At 42.6% G+C, this 25,581-nt stretch overlaps 2 protein-coding genes and 1 pseudogene across 4 annotated transcripts in view; 1 reads left to right on the top strand and 2 right to left on the bottom strand.

Annotated features, from left to right (window-relative positions):
* Positions 1 to 1,428: 1,428 nt before the first annotated feature.
* On the bottom strand, positions 1,429 to 5,113 carry POLR1H (RNA polymerase I subunit H). 2 transcript variants are annotated; one of them, XM_008542248.2, is made up of 5 exons: positions 4,680 to 5,113; positions 4,411 to 4,566; positions 4,067 to 4,167; positions 3,747 to 3,856; positions 1,429 to 1,660 (listed from the first exon to the last, which is right to left on the bottom strand). In XM_008542248.2, the coding sequence occupies exons 2-5, from the start codon at positions 4,544 to 4,546 to the stop codon at positions 1,636 to 1,638; spliced, it is 372 nt and encodes a 123-aa protein (XP_008540470.1). In that variant the 5' UTR covers positions 4,547 to 4,566; positions 4,680 to 5,113; the 3' UTR covers positions 1,429 to 1,635. The 2 variants fall into 2 exon arrangements, with proteins under 2 accessions (XP_008540470.1, XP_008540471.1); XM_008542249.2 differs by having other exon boundaries at positions 4,687 to 4,883.
* ZFP57 (ZFP57 zinc finger protein) overlaps positions 4,929 to 25,581 on the top strand; it is a 27,742-nt gene continuing 7,089 nt past the window's right edge. The window contains exons 1-3 of one of the 2 annotated variants that reach the window (XM_008542240.2): positions 4,929 to 5,014; positions 9,585 to 9,660; positions 15,646 to 15,701. Coding sequence is in view for 1 of the 2 variants with exons in the window: in XM_070584285.1 (XP_070440386.1) it covers positions 7,570 to 7,799; positions 9,585 to 9,660 (306 nt within the window). In the remaining variant the exon portion in view is untranslated. Of the gene's footprint in view, positions 5,015 to 7,428; positions 7,800 to 9,584; positions 9,661 to 15,645; positions 15,702 to 25,581 lie in introns of those variants that run through there. The other variant, XM_070584285.1, reaches the window with a different exon arrangement.
* Positions 8,083 to 9,414, bottom strand: LOC139077405 (Y-box-binding protein 1 pseudogene; annotated as a pseudogene).

The following is a 25,581-nucleotide window of genomic DNA, read 5'->3' as shown; positions in this document are numbered from 1 at the left end:
TCTTAATGCACCTTCAGCTTGGATTTTTTCCTGTCACTGTGCTAGACCTTGAAGATAGAGGCGCATAAAACACTCGGACGCTGCCTTTTAGCTACCGGTCTACTGGGAAGGACCGGCATGCTTAGGACTAACAAAAATGTAAGACTGAGATATTAACATACATGTAAATCTCATCTGTGAAACTGAATTCAGTTACATACTGCCAGCACTCTCTGGAGTGGAGGTGTGATTAAGGACAGAAATGGCCAAAAATTACAATATAGGCCAATACACGGTATGGTAAAAGTATATGCGTGTTTCTCAGGGAGGAAAAGAGTGCTAAAAAGGGAACCGGAAGGCAGATGGGTTTTTTGGGTTTTTTTGTTTTTGGTAAAGAGTGAAGCTTACAAAGTCGTAGGTGTGTGCACTGATGGAAATGCAGTTTTGTACTGCTGAGATGTAAGGGGAGTGCTAGATGAGGCTTGACCGGTAGGTGTGGCTATATAGGAGGCCCTGTACGCTTCGCTAAGAAACTTAGACGTTATCCAGTCAGTGTTAGGGGCCAGGAAAGGGTAGGGTAGAAACATGCACAGATTTGTTTCAGATTTCAGGAGTGCGGTAGGAAAGTCAACTACCAGAGCAGTTCCAATGGACAGTGGAGAAGACTGCCCTGCCCATCCCTCCAAGTTGCTGTAGGGGTCAAACAAGACCGTGTATGTTTGAGAGCTCTGAATATATAAAGGACCACACAATTACAAGACAATCTTTATTACCGTCACCCCTAGATTGCCATTTATGCCAAGGAATGCAGGAATACTCATTCTGAGACTAAAATTTGAGTATGTTTATTGTGCCTGGACTATATATTTGTTTCCCTTTTAAGTTTTTGGTTCAAAGTGAAAAAAGCAAGATACTCAGCATGTATAGTAAAGCCCATTTAAAAAAACAAGTATCTCTGTGGAGTGGGACTCCTTGTGATTTTTAGTTTTTTCTTTTTACCTTTCTATATATGAATCTATTACAATGAATATATATTACATTTATCTCAAGAGCAATAAAAAAACAATTTCTAAAATGTCCACCAATGATAGTAAGTACAGACTAGTATCCCTTACTATCAGATTTTTTGTTGTCCAAACTTCCATATCAAATATATCTGGTTAAATTTTCTGTTGAATCTCTCACTATCCAAACTCCCACTTTTTGTTTCCCTAAACTCAGGCACCAAACAGATTTAGATCGTAAGGGAATACTTATAATTGCTTTTTTATATTAACCTCATTCCTGGCTCCATTCTTTCGTCCTTGTTTTTTTTCTTTGTCATGTACTAATTTATATTATCTTTTTGTAGCTGATAGAGTTGTTGAAAAAACCAATATATCTCTGTAAGCTTATTTAAATTCCTTTTGGAACAAGACACATTATAAATAACATACATATGTCTGGCGCTTATAGAAAAATCTAACTTTAATAAGGAAACTCAACTAGAGGTAGGAGTACTCTGGAGACAGTGGTAACCCCCGCATGATGGTCTGCTTCTTCTCTGGCAGCAAAACACTGCACACGGGGGATGGACAAAGGATCTGAGAACCCAATATCCTTCACCTTCCAAGGAAGAGGAGAGGAAGGGATTGTTGAGTCACCCAGAAAAAAAAATCAAGAGTCTTCCTTCTCTTGGAACCTATGGAGAAAAAAAGGAGTTATATTTGACCAAAGGAAGAGGTTCTAGCAGTGTAAGTGAGACACACAAATAATCAAGGAAGGACTTTTATTTATGACACTGTGGAGGACTAGCTCCCCTGAATAACCTTCCAAATTTAAAAACACTAAAAGGACCCACAACTAAAATATACAACTATGTATTGGGGGACTTTGGGGAGAAGAAAAAATAAAATCTTTAAACATATATATATATATCTCTAATGAATTATGAAGTATGTAAAGATTTCTCAGCACACAAAAAGCACTAGCCATAAAAGAAAAACAAGGATAAACTGGACCTCACAAAATTTAAAAACTTCTCATTAATAAAAAAAAAAAAGGTGAAAAAAGTAAATAGGTTAGATTGTATGAAAAAGTATTCAAAAGATATATCTCACTATAAATACTTTTAATCCATTGATGAGATGGCAAGAAACCTTCACACTGGGTAAAATAATGTAAAGCCAGGAATCTAGACAGGTGAAGTCAAACTGAAGTCCCTGCTGCCACAGTGCCCTTGGTGTTCTGACAGCCACATGGAGGAAGCAGACACAAACCTACCATGTCTGATAGGAGATATTCTCCATAAATTTGGGCTCCCCAAAGGGCTACCCCTCTATGTAAAAGTGAACAAGAAAAAAAAAAAAGTCCAACTCTGCAGAAGGGAAATTTCTATCACTAGGTAGAGGGAGATAAAATCTCCTCTGAAAATTTCTAACTGTAAGCTGGTCCTTGCATGGATTTGCAGCCCAAATCCATACTACCCGTGTGGTCCAAAAAGCCTGAAGCCAAGAATTTATTTAAGTGATTCTGGCTTGGTAGTGCCTCAAGGCACCTGAACAGGCAACACAAATGCTGAGGATACAGCATTCACTCCAGGCCTCAAAATATTCCCATAGTTCAAACTCTAAAAAATCCAAGCTTATAGTCAAAAATCACAAAACAGAAAAAAGCAGTCAGCAAAAATAACAGCAGTATCAGACCCACAAAAACTATGGGTATCAGAGACAATATAATCATGTTTAATGTACTTAAAAGTAATATATATTTTAATAAAAGGAGCAATTTAAAATATGATTAAGGAATTGGGAATTATTAAAAATGACTGAGATCTGAAAAATAATCAAGTAGAACTAAAAAGAATTTTTTTTTTAAGTAACAATTATTGAAATAAACAGAAGACAGAATTAGTGACCTGGAAGACAGACCTGAAGAATTTAGTCAGAGGCAGCATAAAGAGAAAGAGATGGAAAATAGGAAAGACAGGATGAGAGAAATGGAGGATAGAAAAGGTCTATTAAACAACTAATCAATTAGAACTCCAGAAAAGGCAATATTCAATGAGATAATAAGGGCTGATAATTTTCCAAGGTTGATGGAAAAAAAAAAAATCAATCCTCAATTTTAGAAAGTCCAACAAGGGGCTGGCCCCGTGGCAGAGTGGTTAAGTTTGCGCGCTCCGCTGCAGGCGGCCCAGTGTTTCGTTGGTTCGAATCCTGGGCGCGGACATGGCACTGCTCATCAAACCACGCTGAGGCAGCGTCCCACATGCCACAACTAGAAGGACCCACAACTAAAAAATATATACAACTATGTACTGGGGGGCTTTGGGGAGACAAAGGAAAAATAAAATCTTTAAAAAAAAAAAAAAAAAAAAGAAAGTCCAACAAATCCCAAACAGGATAAATAAAAGAAAGCCACATCTTGATATACTGTAGTGAAACTGCAGAACACCAATCAAATGTGGCTAATCTCACCAAAGTAAAACTACCTGGAGTGCAGTGGGAGATTCCAACATAACATTCTGACCACTAAGCACTTGTCTCTGTATTTTTTCATTTCCTTTTAAATATCTTAAAAGGTTTAGTTCACTGGCTATAAAAAGGATAAGAAAAGTGTAATTTTTAAAAATAAAAAAAGAGCACAAATCTCCCTATTACCTGAACTGTACAGAAATGAGCGATGGGACCAAAGGAAATAATTGTTTATTCACTACAAAAAGTAAATCACTGGATTTGTTAGCAAACACACTGAGCAAGGGCAGAGGGAAGGGAACAGATACTCACTTGCAGTTGGTACAGGTGTAGAAGACAGTCTGCCCTTCATCAGCTGAGCGCATCTGTCTCGTGTGGTACGCCATTCCCTCATGACCACATCGAGAGCAGCGCCTGTCAACCTGGGAAGCCACTGGTGGGTTAGGGAGGCCTAGTCATATGGCCCCTACTTCTCATAGGAATCAAGCTATCACACTCCTCAGACACTACTGCTCTAAAGCCCCCTCTTCCCTTTTGGAATTGGCTACAAAACTCTCCAGGTCTCAGCAATCACCCCTCCATTTCTTTCCCAACGCTTCTTATGGGGCCAGTCCTTGATGTAATAAACTTACCACGGGTCCCTGGAACTCAGGTCCTTCCTCCATCGACATAGGCATGGCTGTCCCCAGTTTGTGGAACACAAATGAGGTCTTCACAACCTTCCCTTCGAAGTCTGCACAGGCAGTAATAATTGGCTGTGGTAACACGCGGAGGGAGCTGACACCCGCAACTCCCTCTTGGTTAGGCCAGGAAGTCCTACATCCTTCCCTTCAGGTTTTGTCCCAAGACCAAAAGTGTAAGTGCCTGATCCCCTGCTTTAGCATTCTCCTCTCCAATCCACCCGATCTTGAGGTCCCCAAGCCTCCGACCCTTCCATGCTGGGCGCTCCGCCGGGGCTGCCGCATACGCTACTCACCTAGTACGTTGATGGAGAAGCCACAGCGAGTACAAGTGACTGTGTCCTGAGCCCCGGGCAGGGGCAGGACCGAGCCGCAATCCGGACAGAAATCCAGGTCCGACTGAAAGCTGGAGGAGGTGTTGGCGAGGTCCATGACTGACAGGTGGTCGAGGGCTGAGAAGGGAATGAGAAATTTATTAACAAGAGAGAGAGCAGCTCCCTCCACGCCCCTTCCTATTCCGTCCCTGGACCTAGCTACATAACCCAAGCCCTCGTCCCACACGCGCCTCGTGCCTCTGCGAACAAGGAGCCCAAGGGTCCGGAATTCTCAGCCTGCGTCGAGCACCCCTTGACTCAGTGGCTTTCCTGGGGCAGGCGAGAGAGGCGAGCCAACTCCGCGGGCTAGAGCGCCGACTCTGCCCGGGCCATGGGGAAGCCAGCGCGTGACGGGCTAGAGCGTCAAGGCATTCCGGCTCACGATTGGCTGTGACGTCATAATTAATCGCAAATATGACCCAGAGAGTCTTCGAGAGGGAGGAACCTGTCTAAAGGAGGAACGTGTCTGAAGGAGGATGGAAGGGTCCCTTTTAGGGTCGTTCTTTATCTTCGCATAAGAAAACGGGTAACCGATGCTGTGCCTCTGGCTGTTTTTCCCCTTAGGACCCAATCCTGGGATATTTAGTTTCTTGGTCTTGCATCTTACAGGTACCTCGTCGCAGGGGGCGTTCCCCCTGAAAATCGTATTAACCTTACCGAGTAGTGATTTATTTTGACTAGACAACTGCAATTCCCGCCGTTCCGGAGCCGGTGTTTCCCTTTTGCGGCTGCGCAGTGGTTGAAAACAAAGCTAAACATTGAGAGTTAGAGTTGTAGTGTTCGTTGGGACTCGCGGGCCAAGCAAGGGCTGTCTGCAGAGCCCAGCCTGGGTCGTGTGCTTTGGGGGCTGTTTGGGGCCTTTGGATAGGTGAGTTGGCTTAAGGGGCAGTAAGTGGTGAAGGTGAAGGCGGAGGAGGAATGCTTACTCCCTGGGAACCAAAGGAAACAGGGATGAAGTGGGACACTCGGGAAGGAGCTCAGGATTTGGGAGGTGGCGGAACAGAAGAGGTTGGGACTCCTTCGTCCTTAGACGCATGCTAGATCAGGGAGGCTGGCATTAGTCAAGGGAGCCGCCCTTGGGTAGGATTTCACTAAGACTTAAGTCGAGTTTGGCTTTCATTTGCGGATCCACCTCGTGTCCCGTCCCATGTCGTCGTCCGTCGTCTCCCTCCCGTCCAACCAACTCTAAATCATCATCGTCATCCATTACGTGCACAGTTGATATTTCATAAAACGTGAGGACAAGTATCTTTAGAAAGTCTTGCTATTTTAATTCATCTGTAGCCTACAATCTAAAGTAGAAACTTGTTATCCTGAAGGGACAGCTGCTAGATGAGTTTCCTAGTTCCTTCCCAACCCTTCCACCCCTGCCCAACCAGATAGCTGTGCTAAGCTCCTTACATATAAAATTCTGAAGCCATCACTATTTTCTTTCAAAGAGACAAGTTGTGGTCTCTCCTTGAGAGAGGCTTGGCTCTGCCTGTCTCAGCAATAATGGAAAGACACACAATGGTGAAAGGGTTAAAACTGAGCAAGTTATTGGAGGGTAATAAGCCCCATAGTTTGACTTACCTGGGTGTCATGTTGTCTGTCTTTCCAAAGAAGGTCTGTTACTGAGCCCGTGACGGTAGGCAGTTTTTATCTTCACTTTTCTGTGTGTCTCTCTCCTTTGAAAATGGAAATTGAAATTAGCCCTCTTCCCTCCCCAACTTTCCCTTTTCAGTTTGACAGAGTGAGGATCCACCATGAGTTGAGTACTGTCCTATTGCAGTAAAGGAACACAAGCATTATAATGCATGGCCTTTTCCCAACAAAAAGCTCACAATCTGTTCAATTAGTATTTCTGAGCACCTATGGCAGTCTTTGAGCTGAGGCTGAGGCTGCAAAGTTGCAAACTGTGTTTTCTGACCTTAAGGAGTACAAATGAATAATTAGAATACAATGAAAGTACATTAGGAGGACAAAATATGAGAACCCAGGACAGGCATTTAAAACAAATATGCCTGTATACTTCAAGGAAGACTGGTGTTTTAATAAGATAGATACAGTGCTATGGGAAATATAAGAAAAATGCTCAGATATTATGTGATAAGGATAATCCCCAATCAACAAGTAGTTAATTTTGAGAACTTGGGATCACAGACTCTATAATGTTAAGTTCTGTGCTAGATGCTAGGTACTGAGAAATAAAAGTAAGGTAGTCACATTTTTTGAAATCTCAAAATAGGTATACACAGGCAAATAAGAATGTGCCTAAGAGGTCGGTGAGATCCAGTGTTTGATATCAGATCCTTTCTGATAATATAGACAGATCATTGTGTTTGTAGATAGATAGTTCCCACCGCTTATGAGTCTAAATTTCTGCGTCAAAATGTTAATACGAATACAGATTTCACAATGTAAACCATGAATGATTTTCAGATGAGTTGTAGAAGTAAAAAATCTCAAGTATTCAGAAGAAGGCAAAATCACTGTAACATGTAGTAGACCAGAAAGACTATAAAGAGTCAGGGGCTTGAGCTTTGGAAGAGAGACAACTGCTATTTATTGAGAACTTGGCATATATCAAGCATTGTGCCAATCTCTTTAATCTAATTCACATTTGTTCTTTATAACCCCAAGAGGCAGATTTTTGTCTTATCTCCCTTTTATGGTTGAGGAAACTGACGTAGAGAGACATTGGTACTTCTCCTGAGCCACACACGTAGGAGGTGGTAGAATTAGGATTCAGACATAACCCTATCAGGCTTCAAAACCCATGCTCTTAACCATATATAGTGTAAACAAAGGCACAGAGATGAAATGCCAGGCATCCTCACTGGCTAAAATATGACCTCACAGTAAACTCAGGTTAGACCAGGGATGACACATAAAAAGTTGGTAGTCTTCATTTGTGTTGCCATCAGCCTGTCCTATAAACAAAGCCAGAGTAACCACAGATTCCCATCCCAAAGGGTTCAACAGGGGATGGCCTCATAATGGATTTAGAGTGAAGGATGATTGGCAGTGTAAGGCAGGCAAGCAGAGGCGTGGGTGATCAAATAAGAGCAGAATTTCAGAACAAAAGATAAGAGGGCAGAGATGCTTTATGTGCTGCTAGAGGCAGAGAGGGCCCGGATTCAGAAACTGCAGAAAGAGAATGAACTGGTAACACCAGAGTCTAGAATTCTATCAGAAGACAGAAGAGGCTTGGAGTCCTGGCAATCTGACATAGATGTACTTGGGCAACGCTTCACCAAGGAGCCTGTCTCCTCTCTCTCCCAATCCCTGATAGAAGATTCAGAATGGTTCCTATTGAGTCCACAGGAGAAGTATGCTTTTAGTTTATATGAAAGGATTGTATGCTTTTTTTTTTTTGACAATTATTTAAGACCTTTATTAACAGGTGCTTGCAGTTTGTTGACTTTTTTGAAAAAATCAAGTTGTAAACTTTTATTACAAATTAAAAATGAGATTCTTAAAAATCTCAACTTGACCAGATATGAAACAATTTAAAAACCTTTAAAGGTGTATTGAGAAAAACCAGGCTTTTTTTTTTTTTAAAAACACGTTTGTCATTACCAAAAAGAGACATCTTTAGGTAAAAATAATAAAAACCCCATGCTGCATAGATAATGCAGATAGTTCTAGTTATCTGGTCAACAGGCAAAAAGCAAGCACTTAAGGTCTTCAGCTCCAATCTTTTGTTCATTTCTTATTGCTGGAATTTCATATTCATTTGTTCTTGTTGGATGACCAAACCGGATGATGGTAGAGATGGTAAGCTGGCATTTACTCAGCCCCGCCCTGCCCAGCCTCGGGAGCGGAGGAATTCTCAGCTGGTGGATCGGCTGCTTTTGTCTCTTTGCCATCTTGTGGTTTAGGGATTTCTGGGCGTCTGCGTAGGTAATTGAAGTTGCGGCGGTACCGACGTTGAGGTGGCTGCTGACCTTGGGTCTCATCTTCTTGATTTTCCTTATCTTCATTGCCATCCTCTCTAGGCTGTTTTGGCGAGGAGGGCCCCTGCGGAATCGTGGTGTACAACCCCGATACATATTCTGCCTCACTGGTCTACCTTGTTCTCTTGCACCCTGGTTGTCAGCACCCTCCATCACTTCTCCTTGCACAGGAGGGTTGGAATACTGTGGTCGACGCCCATAGGGTCTCCGCATGTAGTAAGGTGGGAACCGTTGCCTGCGGTAGGGCCTGGCCTTCGGGAGCACTCTCCGATCCCTCGTTCTTTTCCCCACTCTCACTATTCTGGTAATTCTGCTGGTAATTGCGTGGAGGACCCCTGCGACGTGGATAGCGTCTGTAATGGTTACGGTCTGCTGCATATTTACTGCCTTGCACTGGAACTCCACCAGGGCCTGTAACATTTGCTGCCTCTGCACCCTTTTCTCCTTCAACATCATCAAACTCCACAGTCTCTCCATCTCCTACACTGCGAAAGTACTTCCTGGGGTTATTCTTCTTTACTGCACTCTGGTGTACAAATGCATCTTCCTTGGTGTCATTCCTGTTGATGAAACCATATCCGTTTCTTACATTGAACCATTTTACTGTTCCCAAAACCTTCGTTGCGATGACCTTCTTGTGCCTGCCGCAGGCGCCGCAGATATGAGGCCGCCCGGGCCGCCGCTCCCTGCGCCGCCCGTGGTGCCGGGCTTGGTGTCGGCAGCGCTGAGGGCGGGGGCGGGCGGCGGGGGTCGGCTGCTGGATCTCGGCCTCGCTCCTCACGGTTGTGGTAATGGTGAGTGGGGCCGGCTGCGGCAGCTGCGGTTCCTCCCCGGGTCTGATGGTAACTTGGCCGGCGGCGGCGGCGGTGGAGCTGCTCAGGGCTCTCTGGGTCCGCTCTCAGCTCCCGGTACCGATCAAACTGGATTGTATGCTTTTATTAAAAGAGCATTCATTATTCTGCAACATAGGAATGCAGTGCTTTCCCATGGGTGAAATGGCCCTGTTGTAGTCCTGCCTATTAGCAGATTTTCTCTTTCTGAGGGGAAATATCCTTGGCCTTGGCCAAAACAATTTGTTTTTTTCATTCAGTCAGTATGTGAGCAGGTGTGTTTGACACCTCCCACATTCTAATCTACCTTTGTTTTCTTCTCTTCCAGATTGGCCTGGGCTAAAGCAACTAAAGACCCTAGGATTGCTGCAGGTCAGCAGTCCCCACTGGAGAAAAAAATTTTGGTAAATAAATTATCTTTACAGCATGCAGTTTGGAACTTCTAGGAGAAGGAACCTGAAGTTTAAAATCCTGCCCAAGTGACGCCTTCCATTAGTGTATCTACACTGGCCCATGTTTTCTGGCTATATTCATACTTGCAAAACAAAGTATTATTTTGAAAACTCCCAAGAGTATGTTTTTTAAAAACTAGCTATTGATTTTGTTGGTGGGTATTTCAGCTTGCAGAGCTCACAAGCTCACCTAGGAGTGATGGGAGTAAAATTGTAATTATTACCCAAAGTAAAAAAAGACCACTGATATTTTTTTTGGTGTTAATAGTGTGGGTAAGCTCCTGTTTAAATGTATTCAAAGTAAAAAGATGGTTACGTTATAAAATTCTGTACTTCACTTTGACAGCATTTAGGTGGCGTGCATACAATGGCAGCAAGACAACTGATAACTCACAAATATCAAGAGGAGTATGAAACACTCTGTAGGGAGCAAGCTCTTTCTCTTGACTATTGGCTTGCCAAAACAGAGTCTTACTATAATAAAAGAATAGTGGAAATGATGAAAGAACAAGAAACAGGCAATGAAATCAAGAAGAAATTGGAGGGGAAAACAACCACAACCCAAAGCATAGAGAGAGAAAAACCGTACTATTTGGTACCTGAGAGAGAGCTGAAACACATAGAAAGGCACATACGTCGAACAGGACAGTTCAGAGAATTTAAGGATAAAACATTTAGACCATTACTACAACCCTCTAGTGAAATAAAGTTCCCCAGAATTGTGCCAGAAGATCATGGCATCCAGAAAGCACAGAAAAGAAAGCAGGTAAATGAGAGGGAGCAGATGCAAATTAAAGGTCACCAGGAACGCATGAATCGTGGTAGAGAACTTATAGAGCAAAAACTCAAGGAAAGACTCTTGAGAAAAAACCAGAGCCAGCCACCTACACGGGAGAAGTGTGAGAGAGTAAAGAAAGAGGTAAAAGAGTTTGAAAGTGTTACTGCATATCCACTTTTCCAGCCATGCAGTAGAAGTCGGATTAAAGTGAATATTCTTATGGAAAAGTCTCCGAATAGAGAAGAAAACACAATCATAAAACCGTATCAAAAAAGATTCTTAACTATGCCACCTTTTTTGAGAAGTCAAATAAGAAAAATAAAAGCTTAGTAAAGTTTCAATGCTTTTTGATAAAATCACGTTTCTTAAGTGAATCTTCTTTTTTAATGCCAGTTCTCACCTCTCCCCAGAGTCAATGAATGTTCCCATTTGTATCAGATACAGAAGTATCAGATAGTTCTGGACTTGAAAACTAGCTTAGCTATTTTTACTTACCTTGTGTTTTTTCAAGTTGCTTATCCTCTTTGATGTTCAACTAGTTTCCTCATCTGTAAGTGGGAGTAATAATATTTATGGGAGCATTATGATTTCTGTGAAGCGTTAGCATGTATTAGATGTTTCATAAATGTTAGTTTCCTCAGTGGGAAGACCTGGGTTGGGGAATGATAGTGAATAAGGAATTGTTCTTTTCTTTTTAGGTTTCTATTTTTCGATCAAATTTATTTATTTACTTATTTTTGAGGAAGATTAGCCCTGAGCTAACATCTGCTGCCAATCCTCCTCTTTTTTGCTGAGGAAGACTGGCCCTGAGCTAACATCCGTGCCCTTCTTCCTCTACTTTATATGTGGGATGCCTACCACAGCATGGCTTGCCAAGTGGTACCGTGTCCGCACCCGGGATCTGAACTGGCAAACCCCGGGCCGCCAAAGTGGAATGTGCACACTTAACCGCTGCACCACGGGGCTGGCCCCAAATTTATTTAATTGAGGTAACATTGGTTTATAACTTTATATAAATTTCAGGTGTACATCATTATATTTCGATTTCTGTATAGATGATATCAGGTTCACCATTCAAAGATTAATTACCATCTATCACCATACACATGTGCCCAGTCACCCCTTTCACCCTCCTCTCCCGACTTCCCCTCTGGTAGCCACCAATCTAATCTCTGAATCTATGTGTTTGTTTGTTATTTTTATCTTCTATTTATGAGTGAGACCATATGGTATTTGACTTTCTCCCTCTGACTTATTTCACTTAGCGTAATACCCTCAAGGTCCATCCAGGTTGTCGCAAATGGCAAGAATTCATCTTTGTCTATGGCTGAGTAGTATACCATTGGGTATAAATACCACATCTTCTTTATCCATTCATCCCTTGGTGGGCACCTAGGTTGTTTCCAATTCTTGGCTATTGTGAATAATGCCTCAAGGAACATAGGGGTGCATATATCATTACGCATTTGTGTTTTCATGTTCTTGGCTAAATACCCAGCAGTGGAATAGCTGGATCGTGTGGTAGTTCTATTCTTAATTTTTTACATTTCCCTAATAGTGATGTTAAACATCTTTTTTACTTGCCTTTTGGCCATCTGTATATCTTTGGGAAAATGTCTTTTCAGATCTTTTGCCCATTTTTCAATTGGATTGCTAGGTTTTTTTGTTGTTGAGGTGTATGAGTTCTTTATATATTTTGGATATTAACCCTTATCAGATAAATAGTTTGCAAATATCTTCTCCCTGTTGTTAGATTGTCTTTTCATTTTGTTGATGGTTTCCTTTGCTGTGTGGAAGCTTTTTAGTTTGATGTAGTCCCATTTGTTTATTTTTTCTACTGTTTCCCTTGCCTAGTCAGACATGGTCCTTGAAAATATGCTGCTAAGACTGATGTCGAAGAGCTTACTGCCTATGTTTTCTTCTAGAAGTTTTATGGTTTCAGGTCTTACATTCTAGCCTTTAATCCATTTCGAGTTAATTTTTGTGCATGGTGTAAGATAACGGTCTACTTTCATTCTTTTGCAAGTGGCTGTCCTGTTTTCCCACCATTTATTTAAGAGACTTTCTTATCTCCATTGTATATTCTTGGCTCCTTTGTCGAAAATTAGCTGTCCACAGATGTGTGGGTTTATTTCTGGGCTCTCGGTTCTGTTCCATTGATCTGTGTGTCTGTTTTTGTGTCAGTACCATGCTGTTTTGGTTACTATAGCTTTGTAGTATATTCTGAAATCAGAGTGTGTGATGCCTCCAGCTTTGTTCTTTTTTCTCAGCAAGAAAGTGTTCTAATCTTCCTCTCTGATTCCCCCTGCTCCCAACCCTCGAAGGTTATCTTGATGAGATCGCTATAGGTCAGTATCTGGTCTTTTATTTCCTATTCACACCTTTCTCAGGGAACTACTAACAGACCCTCAAAGTCTAACTTGCACCATACAATTTGTTTATGTGAGAAACTTAATTTTGAGAACCTCCTCTGTGCCAGGCATTGTGTTCGTTACTGGGAGTGAATAAAGAGAAGTCCCTGCCCTTGATCAATTTATAATTAATAGCCTAGATCACTCTATAAACAGATAATAAAATGTTAAGGATTTTGATAGAGGTATGTACAAGTGTACAGAGGAGAGATGCCCAACCTGGCCTAGGTGAGCAGGGTGAGGACAAAGGAGGTCAGAGAAGGGAATGCAGTAGTCTCTCATGTTCCTCCCAGCTCCACATTTTGTCTCTTTCTGTTACTCATTTAAGCAAGACCTTCCCAATGTTCAGATCCACTCAGGGGTAACCAAACTCACCCTCTCTCAAACCGATGTCCTTCAACACTCATTAATAAATCAGCAAATTTATCAATTTAGTGTGAATTTAAATCACCAAGCAGAATAAAATTTATTGTTTTCCAATCAGTTCATTTTCTTTCCAGATACCAGAAAGTTGGTAAAGTAAGGGTTCAGAGTTCGTAAGAGAATCAGAGAAAAGGAATCTGAATGCCCTAAGGAATATTATACTTAAAATGTAATAATCCTGGTACAACTGAAATCTCACAAGGTTGTAATCTATCATAACATTAATAAAAAAAAAAAAAATGTAATAATCCTGATGCCCACCTTTCTGTACTAGTAGGACACGCTTCACCCAGAAAATTGCTAGATGGGACTGTCCAATAGAACTTTCTGCAATGATATAACTGTTCTATATCTTTGCTCTTCAATGTGGTAGCCACTTCCCACATGTGACTATTGAGTATTTGTTTTTTGGAGTTTTTTTGGTGAGGAACATTGAGCTAACATCAGTTGCCAATCTTCCTCTTTTTGCTTGAGGAAGATTGTCCCTGAGTTAATGTCTATGCCAGACTTCCTCCATTTTTGTATGTGGGTTGCCGCCACAGCATGGCTTGATAAGAGGTGTGTGGGTCCACACCTGTGATCTGAACCCATGAATCCCAGGCCACTGGAGTGGAACTTGCAAACTTAACCACTACACCACCAGGCTGGCACCTGAGCATTTGAAATGTGGCTAGTGCAACAGAGGAACTGAATTTTTTATTTTATCTAATTTGAATTAATTTTAAATTATCCATCTGGTTGAGTACTGCCATATTGTACAGTGTGGTGTTAGATAAACATACCTCCTGTGTTCTAGGCTTCAGTCCCACAATCAGCTTTGCATCTTTGACAGTATTTGCAGGTATGGTAGATCACTGCTCATCTTTCATTAGTATCAGTTTAGTTTCCTTTATATTTGAGAGATTCTCTAGTCCCTTAAAGAGATTTAAAAAGCAGTGTAGACAACTTTTGTGTGGAAATGAGATGGCTGAAGTTGCTTAAATTGGGTTCAGGAACTGACCATCTCTCTGCTCATTCTGGAATTTGAACAGGACACATAGCACAATGTCATTCCTACCCCTGTGATTTGCTTCATACAGGCTTTTTTGCCCTGTTTGTTCTCTGGTCTGCCATCACCATGTCCTAGCTCTAGATTCCTTTTTTGTTTTTAATTGATTTATTTATTTTGTTGGTGAGGAAGATTGGCCCTGAGCTAACATTGTTGCCAATCTCCCTCTTTCCTTGAGGAATATTGTCACTAAGCTAACACCTGTGCCAGTCTTTCCCTATTTTGTATGTGGGATGCCGCCACAGCATGGCTTGATGAGCAATGTGTAGGTCCATGCCCAGGATCCGAATCTGCGAACCTTGGGCCATTGAATCAGAGCACATGAACTTAACCATTACACTACCAGGCCGGCCCCCCCAGCTCTGGATTCTATACTTTGCCAAGATGTGGCTCATCAGAAAGCAAGAGGCAGAAGAATTTAGAAATCCAAATCAATAGGGTAGTGATACACCCTTTGAGATGAGTGGGACTGGAAAGTAACCTAATATATAGCTGTTAGTAATTGTTTACCATGAAGATTTTTAATGCTGAATACATAAATTGGTGACTTCACCTGCGTTCTCTTTCCTTCCAATCTAGCGTAAAAGCAAATGGTGATCTCGGCAGTTTTGCACCTCATATGGCTAAGAATAAAAGTCTGTAAAGGGCTCAGTTTGACTAAATCTGAACCCATCATCTCCACCTCACAAACTCTATTCACCTTTTCAGTTCCTTATCCTGTGTGTGAATGATACCATAATTACTCCCAAGAACCCTGGCTTATATCACGAGTCACACTTGATGCTTTTCTTTTGTCCTGTATTCTTTTTTCTTTTCAATGTGAAATGTAATATACAAATGAAAATGTATGTACACAGTTGGAAGAAGAGTGAAAAAAAAATGTCCAAGTACCCACTGCTCGGGCTGAGAAATGGAACGTTACCTCACCTCAGGAGCCCTGTGTGCTTGCCCCCTTCACGTCCCTCTCCCTCATCCCTAGAGGCAATCACTATCCTAAATTTTGTAATTGTCACCTTTTTGTAGTTTTTATCATCTATGTATGTATTCCTAAGTGACATAATTGTTCATAGTTGCCTGTTTATAGCCTTTATATAAATGGAATAGACTGTGACTTACTTCTTTTGTTCATTAATATTTTTAATTTATCCATGTTAATATGTGGCACTGTAGTTCATTTCTTTCTTCTCTCTCCCTCTCTTTGAAACACTCTCTTTACTTATTTCTGGGATAACATGCCCTCCCGGTTTTTCTCCAACCTCGTTGGTGGTTCCTTCTAGGTCTCCTTTGTTGACTCCTCATCTTCCCAGTCTCTAAACGTTGGAGTGCTCCAGAGGTGAGTCTTTAGACCTCTTCTCTACACTTGTGCTCTCACTAATCTCACTGAGTCTCATGGTTTTAATAATATCTGTACACTGATACACCACCAATCCAAATGTACATTTCTAGTGTAGTGCGTTTTCATGACTTGAATATGCCACATCTTAATTATCAGTTCTACTGTTGAGATCATTTGGGTTGTTTCCAGTTTTTGTTTTTGTTTTTTCTGCTACAAATGGTACTTCTGTAAACATTCCTTTAACATGTTTTTGGTGCATGTGTGCAAGAGTTTCTCCAAGGTATATAAGTTGTGGTACATTCATATGACAAGCCTGGTCCTGGAGCTTGTTAGAGTTCCATTCCATTGTGGTTTTATACCCATAAGTCTGTTCTGTAGAGTCTGGCACATATTAGACTTAATAAATATTTGTTGAAAGAAAGAAGGACATTTGTTAACTGCTGGAAACAGTCCTGTGTTCCAGAGAGCCAGGCCCAAACTACAAAAACAGGTGATAATATTCCACTGTACCTTCTTGCATCCTCTCTGTGCACAGTCATAGTCAACCTTTCTTTGTTCTTATATCTCAATCGAGGTACTAAAATATCTTTATTTACTTAATTTATTTTTTAATACCCTTCCAGTAAAATTCAGGATTTTATTTATCCCCTCTCCCAGAATTTTTTCTCCACTGCTTTCTAGACAAGGTCACCCACGTGCCCTCTTCTCAAGGCACCTGGCAGCATAAAGTTTCATTAAAGTCTGAACAAAAGGGTTCCCAGAGAAGGAGGAGAGGGCGCTAAAGTCCCTGGAGAGTCAAGGACAAGAGTTTCCTGTTGTCTGCTGGACAAGAGTCCAAGTTCTTAGCCCTCAAGCACTCTGTGACCCTGCCCCGCTAGAGTACTATGTTTGGACTTGTGAGATTTGTTTTGGGTTCCAACTCTGCCACATATTGGCTGGCTGATATGAGAAAGCCCTTACCCTTAGGATCCAAAATGGGAATAGTAAAACCTTCCTCACCCAGTTGTTCCAAGGAGATAAGCAATAAAGGGCTTCATAAAGTGCCACATAATATCATGAATTACTGTCCTATCAGTTTTCTTACCCTACTTTTATACTGTACTATAAGTTCTTACCCAAACAGAAGCATGGAAAACCCAAAGTTCAGATTTAAAATGCAAAAGAAATATATGAATGAAAAGAGGCCAATTAGTAGACAAGGAAAGACAGCAAAGAGTGGAAAATTTAGGCTGATGATAGAGCAAGTTTTGCCAAGTGTTTTTCTATTAAATGAGCTTCTTTGAAATATTTGGGCACAGGATACGATGGTAAACAGAATCTGGGGTGAGCTAACATAATAGAGACCATGGCAAGCCGTTACCCAGGAGGCAAAGACATGATTTATTTAAACATAAAGCCCATTCATTCGTTCCCTGTGTGTTGAATCCTGTTAGTCAAACACTGCTGGTTGCCAGGGATATGAGGATGGGTAACACAGGATCCTCTGCATTGTAAGAACTTGCAATCTGTTGGCAGAGTTGGAGATGGATAATTATATTACAGGAAGAACAAAGCTAACAGAAACATTCTAAGTGCTACAGAAACAGTGAAGAAGGACTGCCCAGCCCTTTGGAATAGAGCTAAAGAGCCCCTTGGAAAAGCTTTGGAGAAGAGGTAGACACTTTTTGAACTGAAAGATAGAGGACTTGATAAGTAGATGAGAAAGAAAGGAAATCTGGGCTCAGGGAATAGCAGATGAAAAGGACCTGCAAGTGACTGGATTAGAGGACAGGATTAGGGGAGTGGCAATGGCTGACTCCATGAAGAATTGTCAGGGCCAGAACAAGTGGAATCTTGCATGGCAGCAGTTTGATTCAGATGATGGGGAGTGATTGAAGAATAACACTGGTGGGTAAAAGAAAAATCGTTGAATTAATAAAGCAGCATTAAAAAGCTCCCATTTGGATCAAATTTTAGTGTTGGTAGTCATACCATTGGCATCAACCCTTTATTAAAATAGGATTAGGAACTGAATTCTAAAAAGTTGAGTTTTTAAAAGATGAAAATGGATCAGGAAATGTCATGAATATAGCCAGTGGTACAAAAAGGCATGAGAGTACAGCTCTCATTGAGCCAAAACTGTTCAAAGGAGAAGCCACCAGAAAACAGGTTGGAGCCAAAAATGGCAAAAAAGAAAAAAATCTATAGAGATATACACTGAAATATCTCTGACAATTACCAGCCCCACCTGGATCTAAAGTGCAGCTGATTGAGAAGCCTACCCAGTCCTTTCCACACATGCCCCACTTGCTGTCATTGTGAGGTTGTCCCTTAGAGGTAACTATAATCGTTTGAACTTGATTTCAGTTAAATGAAATATTTCGTTTGGGGAACAAGGAAGACTGGTGGACTTAAATATTGAGGAGGCAATCTTTGATAAATGTGCTTAATGGTTTCTGGTTTTATTAGCAAATAGAAGCAGAGAGAGCTGCTAGATAATTTGTGAGTATTGGCATTTTCAAATATTTTGGTAACTTTAGCCCAAGCAAAAACTTGGTGGTTGTGTGCAAAAACAATGTAGTTGCAAACCGTTGGGATTTTCCATTTGAATATGTTTCTACAATGGTAAGTTCTATCCAAAATGAAATATGCCTAACAGACTATCAAATGGATTGTTAAATTATATCTTAAGATTAAGAAAACCAGAAAACATGTTATTGGAGGAGCACATCCAGCTGATATCATTTCCCTCAGAAGGTTTTTCGTGTGAATGTAGCAGAAATTCCCAGGAGGTAAGGTACAAGGAAAAAAACATATATTTTGAGGGAAGGAGTTTCTTTCATGTGGCTTCTGATTTTCTCTGAAGCAGGAGGCAAAATCATCAGTTTAGAGATAGAGGAAAAACAAGTCTTGACTAGTGGATTCCAAATGTACTGGGGACTCTCGAATTTCTTAGACTTAAGTCAAGAGACTACTCTTTAAAAATAATGTTGAAAAGTTTGATGAGTTGAAATACAGGAACGTCATGGTCAAAGTTTCTTGTTTGCAAGCCTTTGAAGCTTGCCTGGGCTAATACAAAGAAAAAGGGAAAATCAATAGAAAGTATCTTAAAATATTTTGCATAATTGGGCTTCACAGGAGATTGAAACCAAGGCAGTAAGTACTCCTACCAACTCTTGTTTCTGCATATTTCCTTACGTCTCATTCTCTTTTTCTGCTCACTCTTCCCTGCCTCTGTTATTTTTTAAAAAAACATTTTTTTTATTTTTCCTTCTTCTTCCCAAAGTCCCCCAGTACATAGTTGTGTATTCTAGTTGTGAGTCCTTCTAGTTGTGGCATATGGGATACCAGCTCAACATGGCCTGATGAGTGGTACCATGTCTGCACCCAGGATCCGAACCGGTGAAACACTGGGCCACCAAAGCGGAGCGCGCGAACTTAACCATCAGCCACAGGACCAGCCCCTGCCTCTGTTCTCATAGTGTAAGATGGCTGCCTCTCTGCTTTCTCATAACCTTATGCTGTCAGCTCTTTTCTCTCACCTCTGTAATCAGCTGCTCCCTCTCGACTGGATCATTTCTTTTGACCTATAAATATGCTCCAGTCCCTCCCATCTAAATAAGCTATGATGCTATTTCTTTGCACTCCTTCAAAGCCAGGTCTCTTAGAAAGTCTATACCAGCTGCCTGCATTCTGGCTTCAGTGCCCATCAACCTACCAAATCTTCTTTTACTGAGTCATCAAAGGGCTCCATTCAGCTACATCCAGTGGACAGTTAGGGGTGGAATGGAAAAAGAAGGTGTAAACAACAGGCAGAAGACCTGACAGGCATTTGGCAACAAAAGCAGCATGGAAGAGGGATCAACAATTCAAGGGTAGGAATGCAGTCCACAGAAAACGAGGGCAAGGAAGATCAGTAGTCCTGAGGAAGTGGAAATCAGGCAGGGAACCAATGGAACTCTTTTAAGGAACTGGAGCAGTGTACCAAAGGAACAAGATAAGCGAACAGTTATAGGACTCAGGATAAAAGACCAGAATAGGAATAGAAACAAAAATCTGGGCCATAAAACTATTGAGTAAGATTCCTGTAGGAATGAGACAAATCTCAGTCTTAGGCTGAGCTGAGCCAACAGCTGAGGGTTAAGAAAGTCCAAAATAGAAAGAGAGATTATCAGGTTACAGGGGCAGAAGACAAAGCAGATAACTACCATAACCCTAATACTGAGACACATGAGATAAGACTTTGAACTCATTAAAGCATGCCTGATATTATCTCTATGAAAGTCAAAGTGCTTGAAAATTGAGCCTCAGGATGTAAGGTGTATAAGATTGGTGTGTTGTTTTAAATCTAATTATAAAGACTTTCATTGGATTAGTACCACAAATTAGGATTAGGCTGAATAAAAGTACATTTTATCCCTCAAGGGGGACAGTAAGCAGGTCAGTAATGCCATGATAGCATAGGCTGTCTAAAATCCACCTGATACCTACTGTCAATTCAATAGTAAATAAACTGTACCTCACTTATCATGACTCATATTTTTGTTGATAACCCCATAGCAGGAAGTAGAAGGATAGTGATATAGAGGGATAAAATAAAGCTTATTGTCTGCCATGTGTCAAACACCGTTTATTTTCTCATTTAATTGTCAGTACATCTTTTTTTTTTTTTTAAAGATTGGCACCTGGGCTAACATCTTTTGCCAATCTTCTTTTACTTTTTCCTTCTTCTCCCCAAAGGCCCTCAGTACATAGTTGTGTATTCTAGTTGTAGGTCCTTCTAGTTCTGCTATGTGGGACCCTGCCTTAGCATGGCTTGATAAACAGTGCTGGGTCTATGCCCAGGATCCGAACCAGCGAAACCCTGGGTCATGGAAGCAGAGTGCGCGAACTTAACCACTCAGCCGTAGGGCCAGCCTCCATCAATACATCTTGATTCCAGGGAAACTAGTATATCCTGACTTAATTGAGAATGAACTGTCTAAAGTTTCCATGTTGACAGAAAATTCTGTTGAGAGGAATAATAAATTTAGCTAGTGGATTTCTCAAATTTTCTGGGATGTGCATGTAACATATCCAGATATTCTTTTAAGATTTTTTATTCTTCCTTTTTCTCCCCAAAGCCCTCGGTACATAGTTGTATATTTTTAGTTGTGGGTCCTTCTAGTTGTAGCATGTGGGATGCTGCCTCAGCATGGCTTGATGAGCGATGCCATGCCAGGATCCGAACCAACAAAACCCTGGTCCGCTGAAGCAGAGCGTGCGAAATTAACCACTCAGCCACGGGGCCAGCCCCTTTTTATTTTATATATATAAAGGTGTGGTCTGTAAGTGTGCATGTTTGTCTGGTTTTGCTTGTCCTTTGTTCCTTTTTCTGGTAAACAAAATCCCACCTTCCTCCTCTTTGAGAACTGCTTTTCCCCACCACAAGTCCCAGCCAATCATAGTATACTATTCTCTAGGCTATAGTGATTGGCATCAGTGTGGCCAGTGATTGGCTACAGAGGTTGCATGTGAACCAAATGGCACCAATCAGAATCTTTCCCTGTTTCAAAAGGAGGGACAACAACATTTTTATAAAACAGAGACCCATTATGTCCCCCACTTTGGTCTTTGTGGGACTTGGGACTTAGTGAGCAATGTACTCAATCAAGTGGTCATTATCGTTATAGTCTAGAACCAAGTAAATCCAACAAGAAAATCCAAGTAGCTGGGTCAGAATTAAGTTTGAATCTCTTCGGCCCCTCTTTCGGCTGGGTTGCCACCCAGAGGATGTACCAGTCAGGCCAGCCTGGGGTTGCTGTTAGGCTGTTAGGGAAAAAAAAGAAGCATCATATCCAGGAATTTCCAAAATAGGTCTATATAGCCTCCCGTCCCTTTCATCTTGATTGTTACTCAGGAAGTAGCCAAGAGGAGATGATCCTTTTGAGGGACAGCAGCATTCGGTGACCAAGCTGGCTTACTGAGGTAGGTGGACCAGGAAGAAGTGAGGGAGAAAGAGTAAAAACTCATTTTTAGTCAACTTTGGAGAAGGCTGTTTCAGCCTATGAATGATGGTAGCAAGCATGAAATATCCATTGATACCTTGACTATCAACCCATTGTCAAGTGGCTTTGCAATAAAAGGCACACCATTGTCAGATTAAGAATGGTCTGGAAGGCCAAAAACATGGCACAGATTAGTTTCAAGGGCCACAATGGTATGGCTGGCTGAGTGGACTAGAATAACAACAGTGTACCCTAAAAAAGTGTCAACAGTGGTGAGGCACTATTGATAGCCCTGAGAGAGGGTCAGAGATCCAATGAAGTCCATCTGCAAGGAGCAGGTGTGGACAATGCCCCTGGCTATGTGGCATCCCTCACTGTAAGACAAACAGATCAACTTTTGGCAGTAGTCAAAAGTTTACTTTACTTTGTGTCCAGTCTATGATGGTGAATGTCTTGCTATGTCTGGTATGGTGACAGATCCAGGCCGTGATGGCAACAATCTGCGCAAAACAGGCTCCATCAGCAGCTTGATTCTGGTCAGTCTCATCGGAGAACAAACAGACTTTTCTCGTGGGCATTCACCTAAGTGATCCAGATGGTTGGATCAGCAGTTATAGTTTATTTCCACAGTTTGCAGCTCCCAAGAGACATGTCTAACCAGTCTAGTTTTTCAAGTAGCGACCAAATAGCTAGGCCATTGGCCACAGCCCAAGAGTCAGTAAAACTATAGGCAGGTTGATCAAGGGAAGTATTGGTGAGAGCTATGAAAAAATGGCCTTGAATTCTGCCCACCACACAGAGCAACAGCATCCATTTTTAGTTCTGCATAACTGGCACTGAGATTGAATGGCTGCATCAGCCAGGGATAGCATTAGTTTTCAGCTTAGCTGAACCACAGTGAGCCATGGCCAGACATTTAGGGGAGTATCTGTGGACTGAGAGCCCCATTGAACCAGCAGCTTTGCTTCAGATGGAGGATAAAGTTTTCCCCGAAGAGAGATCTGCCACTTTTTCATGTAAAGCTGAACTGTTAAGGCCAGGCCAGCAGCATCCTTAAATATACCATTTCTAAGCAAGGCTTATTGGGTTGTTCCCACTTTGTTAGAAGTTGAGTCCAAGTTGACCTACCCCAAATGTGAATGTTAAGCCAGAGTATCAAGAAGCCTCTGTCGGTGAGGTGTTTAGTTTTGACAGGAGCCACTGAGCACAGGCTGCCTCCCTTTGTCAGAGGCTCCAGTCAGCAATCTTCAGTCACAGAGACTTGTATCTGTTAGTTCGCAATCTCAGGAAATTCCTGGGGGAAATCTGAAACCAGTCCCTGTACATGGAGGGCATAGAGAGACCAAAGAAAGAGGCAGGCCACTTCCGATTAGTGGGTGACAGTTTTAATAGGCAAGGGAACTAACATATGAGGCTTGTCTTGGGTGGCTGCAAGAAGAGTAGATCTCTGCATCCACCTGCTGGAATCTTTTTTTGTTTTTTGAGGAAGATTAGACCTGAGCTAACATCTGCTGCCAATTCTCCTCTTTTTGCTGAGGAAGACTGGCCTTGAGCTAACATCCGTGTCTATCTTCTTCTACTTTATATGTGGGAGGCCTGCCACAGCATGGCTTGCCAAGGGGTGCATGTCAACAGCCGGGATCTGAACCAGTGAACCCCTGTCTGCTGAAGCGGAACGTGGGAACTTAACTTCTGCGCCATGGGCTGGCCCCTGCCTGCTGGAATCTTAAAAGAGGTTCACTGTTAACTGGGTTCAGTCACGTATTTAGTCCAGATGATCTCAACAACACCTTATTTTCCCAAGGCTAGGTCCTTGAAACAGGTTCTAGTGTGGGAATGGTGGGCAGAATGTACATTCCAAGGACAGGGGAGGTGGTGAGGAGCCTCTGATTGCCTGGGTGCTGCTGGTTTAGTTTCTTCATGGTTAATGGAAAGCATAGTTGACATACCCAGCCTGTTTTCACGTTGGCCAGAAGATGGTAGTAATCTCCATGACTGCTTCAGCCTCTTTCTTTTCCCACCACTGCCACCACCTACTATCTCGCTCTCACTCTGCAAGAGCCTCCTCAGCTCACAGACATGAGTTGTCTGTTGGAAAGGGGCAGAGCACTGTGCCAGGTACTTTGGGAACACTAAGAGATTTGAAACGTGTATCTGCCAGCTACTCAGTACTAACCATGGAGCTGAGACAGCAGTGTAGAGACTTGAAAACAAAAGGTCTGTAACAGGATGCAAACCAGCGCAGCAGGACGTGGGCTTAGACAGGCTCACCTGTAAAGACAGAAGGACAATTCCTACCTGGCAGGGCATTTCTGAGGATTTAATGGAGGCCATGTTTACACAAGTAGTTTGTAAATTGTAAAACTTGCTGCCAATGTGAAATATAAAAATGATCATAATCTAAAATGGAATATGATAAGTGCTAATTAAATGGAAAGAAAATAAAAGTGATTTTCATTAGGTGGTAAAAAAAAAAAAAAAGAAGAAAAGAATGTCAGCTGAGAAAGGTTGAACTTGGAAGTGACCGACATAAGTGGAACTGACCTGGACCAGTCCTCTCTGCTCCCACACCTCTGTCTGCTATCTGTCAGCACTGCAGTCAGTGTGTGCTCTCCCCCTTTGCCTTCCCTTTTCTTTTCTTTCTTTCTTTTTTTTCTTTATTTTGCAGGGAAAGACTCGCCTTGAGCTGACATTTGTTACCAATCTTCCTCTCTTATTTCTCTCCCCAAAGCCCCAGTGCATGGTTGTATATCCTAGTTGTAAGTCCTTCTGGTTCTTCTGTGTGAGCTGCCACCACAGCATGGCAACCGACAGACAGACGGCTGGTGTGGTTCGGCAACCAGGAAAGAACCCAGGCCCCCCCAAGCCTCAGTGCGGAATTTTAACCACTAGACCATCAGGGCTGGCTCTTCCCTTTTGGAAGCTGCTCTGTGCCTCCACCTCTCTTTCTGGGCGGGCCTGTGAAGGTCTCATTTTTCTCCATGGGGCTGTAAATGATGGTGGTTGGTGGTTGTGTGCGTTTTAATCAGAGGTAGTTTAATCCTCTTTTTTCCGAGGGTAAATGAAGATTAGGAATAAGGAAAGAGCCTAGAGCTAGGTGGGACCCAGTGTTTACAACTGGTGGGGCGGGGGGGCTCGCGGGGTGGGGCTGGGCGGGGTCTCTTCCTTTTAGATTTCTTAGATTGTGAACTCCTGACCTTGGAGAGCCCGCCCCTTTAGCTAGGTCGATGGGCAGGGTACGCGGTGGGCTTGCGGACTGCGAGGGAGCGGAAACAGAGGGGGACAGCGGGGCCGGGACTGGGCGGGGTCGCTGCCAGGGAAAGTGTGCGCTGGGTTGGACCCGGATCGCCGCCGCCCCCGCCGGAAACCCCAAGTCCCAAAGTCTAGTCCTCGGCACGCGGCGGGTGAGTAGGGCAGCGGGGAGGTGAGCTCGCGGTAGTCGAGGATAATGGAGGGTCTTTACTCCGTGTTCCTCCATCCCTGATCTCGGCAGGAGAACGGAGCATTGCGCCCCTAATCTTGGAGGAGCTTCCAACCTCTGGTCTCCTGCGGGGAACCTGGATCAGTCAAGGGTTTGGCCGGGTGTGCCGACCACTCCAGCCCCTTTGGGGCCTCGGCGCCAAGGAGGGGCTCCTAGCAAGTGTTGAGAAAGTCGGGATCCCAGAAATGAAATTTCAGGGCAGACGGGCGTCGAGCAATGTGCTCCCCGTCAAGGGGACCATTTTTGAGCACGTAAGCCGCTTTCAGCACATAGCCTGCTGTGCTGTGCTACGGTGAGCAAAACTGTCTTCGTTCCTGCCCGGGAAGCTTTAAGGCTGGAATGCGGGAGCCGGGCGCGCAGTGAGAAAAGGTGAGCGCCGTGGCCGAGGCCAGCACCACCAGGGGCCGCGATCTAGTCAGCAGGACTGGAC

The sequence above is a fragment of the Equus przewalskii genome, chromosome 19 (assembly GCF_037783145.1).
Source record: "Equus przewalskii isolate Varuska chromosome 19, EquPr2, whole genome shotgun sequence".
In the NCBI taxonomy this organism is placed as follows: domain Eukaryota; kingdom Metazoa; phylum Chordata; class Mammalia; order Perissodactyla; family Equidae; genus Equus; species Equus przewalskii.
The sequence above is the reverse complement of the archived record's forward strand: the minus strand, read 5'-3'. Positions and strand labels throughout refer to the sequence as shown.